This window comes from Vulpes vulpes, chromosome 3, assembly GCF_048418805.1.
Source record: "Vulpes vulpes isolate BD-2025 chromosome 3, VulVul3, whole genome shotgun sequence".
In the NCBI taxonomy this organism is placed as follows: domain Eukaryota; kingdom Metazoa; phylum Chordata; class Mammalia; order Carnivora; family Canidae; genus Vulpes; species Vulpes vulpes.
This window is the reverse complement of record NC_132782.1, coordinates 117,152,955-117,163,800: the sequence shown is the minus strand read 5'-3', so window position 1 is coordinate 117,163,800 and position 10,846 is coordinate 117,152,955. Positions and strand designations below refer to the sequence as shown.

The window sequence follows — 10,846 nt, the reverse complement described above, 5'->3', positions numbered from 1 at the left end:
ATCTTCAGTTGGCCCTCTGTCTCCATGTGGGGCAACACGGTAGCACCTATTCACTTGAAATTCAAATAAACACATATTCAGTTAATCTTTTCTTCTGGATTAAATCCCACGTGAGCCACCTGTAATTATTTCCACTGAAAATGCCAAAAGAATGCTGACAGCCTCTCCCTGTTGGCTTTTAGAAATGTTCCATTCCAAACTGGCCTAAGCAAGGAACAAGCGAGACTCCGAAATCCTAAAACCCACTCCGCATGCTCGGAGTTCTTTGTTGGTCCTCAGGACCTCCCTGGACCTGAACCTGACCTTCTGTCCTGACTTTAAGCATTCTACCTGAACCATCTCCCAAACAGAGGAGAATTTGAGAAAGTTTTCCGAGAGCATTAAGCACTTATTTGAAGCAAACCTTTTTTCTCCTTCCAATTCTCATCAGAACAAAGTGGAATCAATGCAATAGTGAGTACCTGTTTTGTGCTGGGCTCTATACAAGCACTAGATATAAAAATTTGCTTAAGACTCCATCCCTGGGCAGCCTTCAGTCCAGGGTGACCTGGGATCGAGTCCCATGTCAGGCTCCCTGCATGGAGCATGGAGCCTGTTCCCCCCTCTGCCTGTGTCTCTGGCTCTCTCTCTCTCTCTCTCTGATATAAATAAATGTATCATGAATAAATAAATAAATAAAATCTTTTTTTTTTTTTTTTTAAAGACACAGTTCCTGATGGGGCACCTGGGTGGCTCAGGGGTTGAGTATCTGCCTTTGGCTCAGGGCATGATCCTGGGGTCCGAGTAGGGAACTGCCACTTCTGAGTCTCTGCCTCTTTCTCTGTGTCTCTCATGAATAAATAAAATCTTAAAAAAAAAAAAAGACACAGTCCCTGCTCTCAGACAACTTATAGTTTAATGGCAGAGACAGACATTTAAACAAGCAAATAGTTCAGTGCAGTAAGTTGATGGAAGAAAACATTTAATCCTAAGGGAATAAAGATTTAAAATAAATGCATTTAAATTTGCCTGGGGGGAGATGGACAAATGTCAGTTCTAAGCTAAATCTCAGTGGTTTATACATGTTTATTTCTTACTCATGCTTCATGTCAGATGTGGTCAACAGGAGCCCTGCGTTTTGCAGTCTGTCTGACTGGTGGAGACTCAGGTTGACAACTGCTCACAGTCATCACAATGGTAGGAAGTGGGTATGGAAACTCACATCCTGGCTCTTAACGCTTCTGCCTGGAAAATGGGTGTAATTTCTCCTCATGTTTAATTGACCAAAGCAAGTCATGGAGCTGCACTTAATTTCAAGAGGGTGGTGAAACTTTCCTAAAAGGAAAATGATCACGAATCTTTGGTGACCATCACTAACCATTTTCATGGGGGTTATCAGTTGTGGCCTCCCAGAGGCAGTGACTTGTGAGCTTACCTTAGAAGATGCATGGGCATGATTAGGCAGGCAGGGCTGGAGCAAAAGCAGTCTAGGCAGAGGGAACAGCAAGTATAAAAGCATGAAGATAAAAGAGAACACGGTACTTTTGGATAATTCATATTTACAAATTTATATAACATTGGTCTGTTCTGAGTGCTCTAAAAATATTGGGTTAATTCTCATAACAACCCAGTGAGGGAGGGTTCATTGATGGGAGAAGGCACTGAGGCACAGGAGGCCAGAGTGCACTGGGGCAGAGCCAGGATCTCTACCCAGGCAGCCTCCAGACTCCAGAGGGTGTGCTACTCCCTAGGGAATTCAGCAAGGCTGGCACCCAGGGCTCCAGGGCAGGGGCAGGCACAAGCCCAGAGATGTCACTGGAAAGGAAACAGAGGTGAGATTATGAAGGATAATTAAAGGAGGGGAGGGATGTGAGCACATTTCCGCATTAGAGAAATCACTGGCTAATGGTCAATTCCTTCTCTCTTCCCTACTCTATCTGAACTCCCTAAATCCATGTTGTTCGTGGGGCTCATTGATCCACCCAGTCCTGCAGATGAAGGATAAGGAATGTGCAATTTCTGTGCAAAGTCCAGACATTCTCACAGGCCCTCAAGCTAGCTTTGAAGGCAGATCCATGTCCATACCCATCAGTGTCCCCTAGTCCACTCGGCCCATCAATGAAATGATTCTATGACTCATTTTTCTTTCTTTCTTTTTTTTTTAATTTTTATTTATTTATGATAGTCACAGAGAGAGAGAGAGAGAGAGAGAGAGAGAGAGAGGCAGAGACACAGGCAGAGGGAGAAGCAGGCTCCATGCACCGGGAGCCCGATGTGGGATTCGATCCCCGGTCTCCAGGATCGCGCCCTGGGCCAAAGGCAGGCGCCAAACTGCTGCGCCACCCAGGGATCCCCTCATTTTTCTTTAATCACATAAGCTATTTCCTTCTATTTTCTTTTTTTAAGATTTTATTTATTCATTCATGAGAGACATGGAGAGAGGCAGAGACCCAGGCAGAGGGAGAAGCAAGGTCCATGCAGGAAGTGCTATGCGGGACTCGATCCCAGGACTCCAGGATCATGACCTGAGCTGAAGGCAGGCACTCAACCGCTGAGCCACCCAGGGCCCCATAAGGGAGAGATTTAAAAAGCACGGACTGGGGCACCTGAGTGGCTCAGCGGCTGAGCGCCTGCCTTTGGCTCAGGTCATGATCCTAGGGTTCTGGTATCGAGTCCCACATGGCACTTCCAGCATGGACCTTGCTTCTCCCTCTGCCTGGGGTCTCTGCCTCTCTCCATGTCTCCCATGAATAAATAAAATCTTTAGAAAAAAAAAATCCCTCCCTTCTGACTTCCTCGTTGCTGTCTTCTGTCACCTCCATCCCAGGAATTTTCTCTCAGAGGACTGCAGGGCCAATTTCCTGTTTTCTTGCCTTCTTCCCTGTGGTGAACAGACAGTCCCCCATAATCCCATCCTCTGGTACTTGCACACTTGTGAGAAATCCTCTCCCCTTGAGTGTGGGTGGGACTGGTGATTTGCTTCTAATAGAGGACCCCAAAGGTGGTGGGATGTTTTTCCATGATTACATTACATAGGGCTGTAGTATCTGACTCCCCAGGAGACTTTCCCCTTTGTTGGTATTGATGAAGCAAGAAGCCCCCTTTTCAAGGAACCGAGGGTGGCCCCAGCTGACAGCCAGCAAGAACCTAAAGCCTTCTCTCTGTCCAACAGGTCACAAGGAACTAAATTCTATTGGCAGTCTTGTGTCTCAGAAGCAGATCTTTCTCCAGTTGAGCCTTAGGATGAGATCACAGCCCTGGCTGACACATGGACTGTGGGTTTCAGATGAGCCCCTGAAGCAGAAGACCCTGTAAGAGATGTGCCCAGACTCCTAACCCACAGAAACCATGGGATAGTGTGTGTGGTTTTAAGCTGCTAAATTGGTGGTAAGATTGTTACACAGCAGTAACTCATACATTTCCTTTCTGACTTCTGGCCACATCCTCTGTCTAGTTAGAGAGGCATTCTCAGCTCCTCTGGCCTTCCCTAAATCCACAAAGCCTTTCCTTCCCCTAGGGCACACTTTACTCACTCACACTATTGAAATTCATGCAATAAAGAATCTCTAGCTTTGTACCTCTTCTGGCCGTTGCCTCCCCATACCCAAAATATGGCCCTAGATATCTAACTACTGTCACGAGGGGTGGCAACAGGTGGCAGGTGAACCACCTACTTAAAACTTTGTGTCTAATACCTTCTGAGGTCGTCCTCCTGATATCACCTGGCCATTTAGATCCTCTGTCTTTCCCTCCCTAGAGAGATCTTTGTCTCCTGGTCTACCGGGGAAAGCAATCTGGCCCTCAGGTCCCTGTTTAAGGCTGGAAACTACTCAAATGGAGCTCTGCAAATGGAGCTGGTGCCAATTCAGTCATAGGAGTTCACTTCCTCTTGGTTTGCTTTTTCTTAAAGCTAGTTTCTCTTACACAGAAATACTTGAATACACTCCCCTCATTTTAAAAAAAGATTTTATTTATTTGTGAGACAGAGAGAGAGAGTCAGAGGGAGGTGTAGGCTCCCTATGGGAAGCCTGATATGGGACTCAATCTGGGACCCCAGGATCACAACCTGAGCCAAAGGCAGACACTCAACCACTGAGCCACCCAGACGCCCTGAAATTCAGCCTTTTAAAATGGACATTTCAGTACAGATGGTCCCCAGTGCACAATGGTTCTACAAAAATAGAAATCCTTAGCCCTATCTCTAAAATCCCCATTCATCCTGAAGCCTGGGCCTCTCTCCCATTTGCCTGAATAAGCATGGTTCAGTGTGTCCTCCCAGATCGACTGATCGATGTTTCTTTCTTTTTCTTCTTTTCCCTTTTTTTCTCCTTTCTTTTCTTTCTCTTTTTTTCTTTCTAGAGAGTGAGCACAAGCAGGAGGGGCAGAGGGAGAGGGAGAGAAAATCTCAAGCAGACTCTATGCTGGGTGCACAGCCGGATGTGGAGCTTGATCTCACAACCCCGAGGTCACAACTTGAGCTGAAACCACAAATTGGGTGCTTAATCAACTGCGTCACCCAGGAGACCTCCTCCAGTTCTTTTTCTAGCCATTCAATACATAAATGTATCTGATGAAAATGCCTACCTCGTGGTTTCCTTCTTTAAAACATAAAAGGTATTATACTGTACATGCTCATCTGCAATCTAATTTGCAGAAAAGTCACCAATGTGTCTTGGATCTTTCCACATTAGTTCACACAGTTAAATCTCATTCTTTTGTTGCTTTATGGTATTCCACAGTACTGATGGGCACGGACAGGATTTTCACCTGGTCTCACAAACAATACCACAATCTTAGTTATATAGCTTAGGTACATGGGGTAGTTTTCACCAGGACAGAAATTGTTGGGTTAAAGGACATGATTTGATTTTTAGAAGATATTGGCAAACTGTCCTCCAATATAAGTATACCGATTTACAAGCTCACTGGCAGGAAATGCCAACACTTCACAAACTTCTTTTTGTTCACCTGTTAGATAGAAAATGGTCTTTTGCTGTTGTAATCTGCAGTTTTTGGATTATAAACATCTGTTTAACATTTTTTTTGGCCATAACTATTTCTCTAAATCATGTGTTCATGGGTTTCTGTCCATTTTCTTTTTTTTTTTCTTGTTTGTCCATAAGTCTTAATGATCTATAGGGGGATCCCTGGGTGGCGCAGCGGTTTGGCGCCTGCCTTTGGCCCAGGGCGCGATCCTGGAGACCCGGGATCGAATCCGTCGGGCTCCCGGTGCATGGAGCCTGCTTCTCCCTCTGCCTGTGTCTCTGCCTCTCTCTCTCTCTCTGTGACTATCATAAATAAATAACTTAAAAAAAATGATCTATAGGAGTTCTTTCTATAGTCTTTATATTGGGACTTTTTTGTCAGTTTTGTCCTTTTGTCTCATTTGCCATCTTGTCATTTAATTTTGTGTATTTGTGCCTTTGTCCTAGAAAATTCTTAAATCTGATTAACTGTTCAACTTATAAATCTTTCCCTTCATGGATTTTAAAAAAATATTTATTCATGAGAGACATATAAAGGCAGAGACATAGGCAGAGGGAGAAGCAGGCTCCCTGCAGGGAGCCCGATGCAGGACTCGACCCCAGGACCCCGGATCACGACCTGAGCCAAAGGCAGATGCTCAACCACTGAGCTACCCAGGTATACCTATGGCTTTTTGTTTTTAGGTCTCATTTAGAGAAACCTATCATAAAATCACAAATATTCTGTTTTAATACTTCTACAGCTTTAATATTGGGCCTTAAGTTGTAGATGAGCTAGTTTTAGTGAATAGTGTGAGGTAGAGTTCTATTATTATAGATTTTTAGTGAACGAGCGAGAGTGCACAAGCCCCAACATGTGGCTCAATCCCATGACCCGGAGATCGTGACCTGAGTCAAAACCAAGAGTTGGATGCCTAACCAACTGAGCCACCCAGGTGCCCCATTATTGTTTTTTAAAAGATTTTATTTATTCATGAGAGACACAGAGGGAGAGAGGCAGACCCAGGCAGAGGGAGAAGTAGGCTCCATGCAGGAGCCCGATGTGGGACTTGATTCCAGGACTCCAGGATCAGGCCCTGGGCCAAAGGGAGATGCTCAACTGCTGAGCCACCCGGGGATCCCTTTTTTTTTTTTTTTTTTTTTAAGATTTATTCCTGAGAGACACACACAGAGAGATGGGCAGAGACACAGGAAGAGGGAGAAGCAGGCTCCATGCAGGAGCCCGATGCCCCATTATTATTATTTTTCCCACTATTATTTTTAATTGGTAACTGACATAATCCCATTTATTGGTTAGTCCACCAGTTTGAAAGTCCATCTTTATCATACTACATTCCCGTGTAAAAGGATCCATTTCTGAACTCAGTTCTGTAAAATCAACAGTTCCATATAGTTTTGCTTGGTATCTACACCACCTCTTCAAAGGGCTCCAGTCCCATTTAATGTATCTGTCCTCTACAACTGTACAATATCACCTTTGTTTCTAGTGCTTGGGCAAGAACCTCTAGCTTTGAACACAGCTGAGATGTAGGGGGATTGTCAGTGTTACAGTGACTGTATTCACATCTTGGACATTTTCCATATATCCTTACTCTCCCCTGGCCTTTAGTCCCAAGAGAAATCCAGCTAGACACCAGTAGCCTAAATGCTATTTATTGAAAAGAGCAGAGAAGAGAGAGTACAGGCTCCCTAGGCACAGGATGGAATAAAAACAAGCAGATCAAGTCCACCTCCTGCTCAGCATATTCTCTTGTTGCCCCACAGGGCCATCTTGTTGTTGATGGGCATCTTCAGGAAGCGGTCAGATTGCATGTAGTTAGCTATCTTCTCCAAAGCCTGAAGGGAAAGCACACCAAACCTGATACTCTAACCCAGTCCAAAAGACCCATGCCGAACCAGTGACACTCACATACTGCCTGCCTCTATACCATCCCCCCTTCCTCCCTCCACTACCATTTCATGTAGACAGTGCTTTAGGGTGTAGAAGCCGAAGCCTTTTCTCAAGACTTGTAGGTTTAGAAGTGTACCACCACTGATCCCTTTACACAAATGCTGGTGTTGAGAATCTACCACAGTGGGGTCCCTTGGGAACCAGGAGAGCCTGCGAGTGTTTCTGTACAGGAAAAGTATAGGAAGCATCACCTCAAAACGGCACATGAAAGCCTTCAGATTTGGAAATTCATCCAGGCACTTGGGCTCAAACATACGGTTCTGATCCAAGACATCATAAGTGAGGAAATCCACAAAGGTGAGCTAGAAGAACAGTAAGATGGTCAGGTCTGCAGAGATCCTAAATCCTGGGAGATAGAAAGGCATCTTTCCTCTTTCCTTTCTTCCTACCTTTTCTCCTGCAAACCAGGAGAATTTCCCCAGGAACAAGGAGAACTGTTTCAGTTGTCCAGGTAGCTGTTCCAAGTACCGGGGCTTCAGTTTTTCCTGGGAGAGAAGGAAAAAGAGAGTAAGAGCACAGCTGTCAGCGTCTTCAGAGCTAGTCAGGGCATGGGCCAGTGGGGGACACTCAGTGATCCCCTTCTCCGCGTGCCTCCCTCTTACTGCCTGCAGTAGGGGTGGCAGGACAGAAAGGGGGAGGGGCCAACACCAGAGTCCTATAACAAATGGACCCCACCCCCCATATAAAACAGTTCTTTCCTATTCTGCAGATCTGCAGACTGGGTTGGTGGGAAAGCAGAAGCGGCAGGAAGCAGCGGATGAACCCCTGGGTTCTCAACACTCCTTCTCCTCGATGCCTGCTTGCTAAGGAAACTCACAAGGTCAGGACTGTAGCACAGTTGTACCAGCTGTATGCGGAAATCCATTATTTGGTTCTCCATGATGTCCACTCGAATTCTTTCTTCTTCAGTCTCACCACCTGTACACCAAAAGATGAGAAATCACCTTTGGAATGATCCACTTCCAGGAAAACTGCTAGCCGGGCGGGCCTCCCTCCCTGGCCCTACGCCACTCACACATATTGTGCTTGCGAGCGATGTAGCGCAGGATAGCATTACTCTGGGTGATCTTGTTCTTACCATCCATGAGGTAGGGCAGCTGGAAGGAAAATGACATGTCAGATGAACAACCAACTCTCTCTTGCCTCCCTGCCTCTCTCTCTCTCTGGGGGAACATGAGACTTGCAGGAAGTGAAAAGTAGAGAGAAGATGCTGTGTTAGGAGGAAGAAGAAAATATGTGGAAAGTAGCAATTGGGTCCCCACCTGATTCTAGACCAGAGTTCTTAATCTCTCTGTGCATGTGTACGGGCATACCACAGACCCTTTGTCAGAATAAGATTTTTAAATGCATAAAGCAAATTACATGCTTTCGAAATTTATAAAACATCAAAGAAACAAAATCATAATCAAGTAATATGTGCCTATTGCATTAAATAACAAGGCACGGCATAACAACTATCATAATTTCAAAGTATGATGCGTGTAAATAATATTTTGCACAGTATCTGCCACATATGTAATATGAAAATACTCAATTTCTACTAGTGACAAAGTCACAGCCATGGCTAATCACCAACGTCCCTTATTACCTAGATTCTTTTTTTTTTTTTTTTTTACCTTTTTTTTTAACCTAGATTCACAATAGAAGGAATTGTTAACTTTTTTAGTGGTTACTGTTAATGAAAACTTTTTCTCTCCATTCGAGTTCGGGCACCCTTGCTTTCTACTTCTCTTAGCCAGCTTCCGAGCCCGCATTCTCGGTGTCCCCAGCCCAGAGAGGAAAGCGGCACGGCTATACTGGACGGCCTTGCCGTCTGCCCCCTCTTCTCCGGAGGCCACCTACGTTAGGAAAGTCCAGGTCGAGCTTGAATTTCACATCCAGCCATTGGCTTTTATCATAGTCCGGAGCTGTAAGAGAATGCGGGGCCCAACCTCCTTAGCAGCCCGCCTGAGGGGAGTGGAGAGATCTAGCACCTCGCACCCCGGGCCCCCAAGGGTGGCCTCTGCTCTCCGGGCCCACTCGGTGGGCCGCTCACACGGTGGGACCGCGGCTTGGAAGAGGCTGCATCCGTGCGTCCGGCGGGGGGCTCGGCGCTCCCGGGTGACTGGGGCCGCCTCGCACCCGCCTCAGGCGTGGGGCCCCTCTGGGCACAGCGACGGGGGGCGGGGGGCTCGCGCGGGCCGCATTACCTTCCCCGCACGTGTACCGTCTCTCCTCATAGCAGGTATCCGTGAACTCCAGGAGCATGCGGATGGCGTGCGCCAGCTGGGGCAGAAGACCCCGTCAGCGCCTGCGCGGCGCCCCCGCCCCGCCCCCAACGTCCCCTGCCCGCCTGGCATCCCGCCTCGCACGCCGCCGCGGCGCTCGTTAGGCCGCCCGCCGCCGCCCCGACATCGCCTCGGCGGCCGGCTGCCTCAGCCGTCGCGGCCGCACGGCGGGCCCGGGCCCCGGCGGGGAGCTCGGCGGCGGCGGGCGGCGCTGAGGCGACGGACGCCGGCTCCGCTCGGGGGCCGCCACCCTGAGGTCCGGTCGCGGGGCCCCTGCCTCCGCGACCCAGCGGCTCGGCAGTCGAGCCGGCACTCACCCCGCGAATATCCCAGTACCCCAGAACCATGTTTGACTTCGACAAAGACATGGCGACGGCGCCTCCACTCCGACGACTGGGGGTCTCCAGCGAACGGGCGGGGCTTTATACCCGACGCCAGTGGGCGGGGCCAACGCCGCGGCTCTGACCCCGCCCCCGCCGGCTCTGACCCCGCCTCCGCCGCCGGCCTCCGCTCGGTCCGCGAGCCCGCGGGCGGCCCCGGGGCTGCGGGCTCTGCGCTCTGCGGACGGGGGCTGCGCGGGCGGCCGGCGGCCCGGCGCTGAGGGCCCTGGTGAACCCCGGACGGTGACGGCCAGGCCATAAGTACTTCTCCAGCCGGAGGGCTCGGCGCTGTAGACAAGCACCGAGAGGTGATGAACGGTTCAGCTTGCAGCGTCGGTGGCCCGCTCCGCGCTCCCAGGGAAGCTCTGCTCTTCACGATGGCTTCAGCAGCCTTGGAAGCACGGGTTCCCTCTCCGCCAGAGCACACGTTGTCCGTCTGTTAGCGAGTGACCTAAAAGAAACATTTCAAACTACAGATAAGAGTAAGGATCTCCCTACGTTCTGTTCTCACACCTCTGAAGCCTGCAACCTTGTACACAGTAAAAGCCTGAGATAAAGTTTGTGATTTTCTGAAATGTCCTTCATCGTGGTGATTTGGTGACTCTTGATGTGACAAGAAACCACATCTAACCCTGTAGTAAGCATTCCTTCTCAGGGCACTCTCTTCTCTCTGCAGATAGTGTATCCCGGGCCGCTGTCCCGGCTTGGGCCCCCTTTTCTTTTTTCTTTCTTTTCTTTTCTTTCTTTTCTTTTCTCTTTTCTTTTCTTTCTTTTCTCTTTTCTTTTCTTTCTTTTCTCTTTTCTTTTCTTTTCTTTTCTTTTCCTTTCTTTTCTTTTCTTTCTTTTTTAAGCAGTTCTAAAAGGTTTGTTGTTAGGCGTTGGCAGTTCCTGGCGTAGCAGGCACGGTATCAGAGAAACTTACCTGAGAACAGTGGGGGCCTCCTGGAACTCGATGCTCGGACCCCTGTGCCCCTCTTGCCCTTCTGACTTCTCAGTGCTCACAGGTGTATCTGCCGAGGTTTCCTGGTATCCGGACTCGTCAATCAGTTGAAGCTCCTGACTTTTATTCTAGCGGCTAAAGGCTACCTGGAGGGCAGCCCCGGTGGAGCAGCGGTTTAGCGCCGCCTGCAGCCCGGGGCGTGATCCTGGAGACCCGGGATCGGAATCCTGGAGACCCGGGATGGGGTCCCACGTCGGGCTCCCTGCGTGGAGCCTGCTTCTCCCTCTGCCTGTGTCTGCCTCTCTCTCTCTCTGAATAAATAAAATCATAAAAAAAAAATAAAG

General features: G+C 48.5%; 1 protein-coding gene and 1 long non-coding RNA gene across 3 annotated transcripts; one reads left to right on the top strand and one right to left on the bottom strand.

Moving 5' to 3' along the window:
- Positions 1-728: 728 nt before the first annotated feature.
- Positions 729-5,088, top strand: LOC140598350 (uncharacterized). Its single transcript, XR_012000723.1, has 3 exons — positions 729-1,176; positions 3,152-3,366; positions 4,339-5,088. It is a non-coding gene; the product is annotated as an uncharacterized lncRNA (long non-coding RNA).
- A 1,513-nt stretch (positions 5,089-6,601) lies between these two features.
- On the bottom strand, positions 6,602-9,658 carry LOC112918276 (glutathione S-transferase Mu 3). Of its 2 annotated transcripts, XM_072754386.1 has the most exons (8): positions 9,500-9,658; positions 9,105-9,180; positions 8,758-8,822; positions 7,931-8,012; positions 7,733-7,833; positions 7,305-7,400; positions 7,107-7,217; positions 6,602-6,800 (listed from the first exon to the last, which is right to left on the bottom strand). In XM_072754386.1, exons 1-8 carry the CDS (start codon positions 9,548-9,550, stop codon positions 6,702-6,704), a joined length of 681 nt encoding a protein of 226 aa, XP_072610487.1. In that variant the 5' UTR covers positions 9,551-9,658; the 3' UTR covers positions 6,602-6,701. The 2 variants fall into 2 exon arrangements, with proteins under 2 accessions (XP_072610487.1, XP_072610488.1); XM_072754387.1 differs by lacking the exons at positions 9,105-9,180; positions 9,500-9,658 and having other exon boundaries at positions 7,931-8,503; positions 8,545-8,822.
- Positions 9,659-10,846: the final 1,188 nt, after the last annotated feature.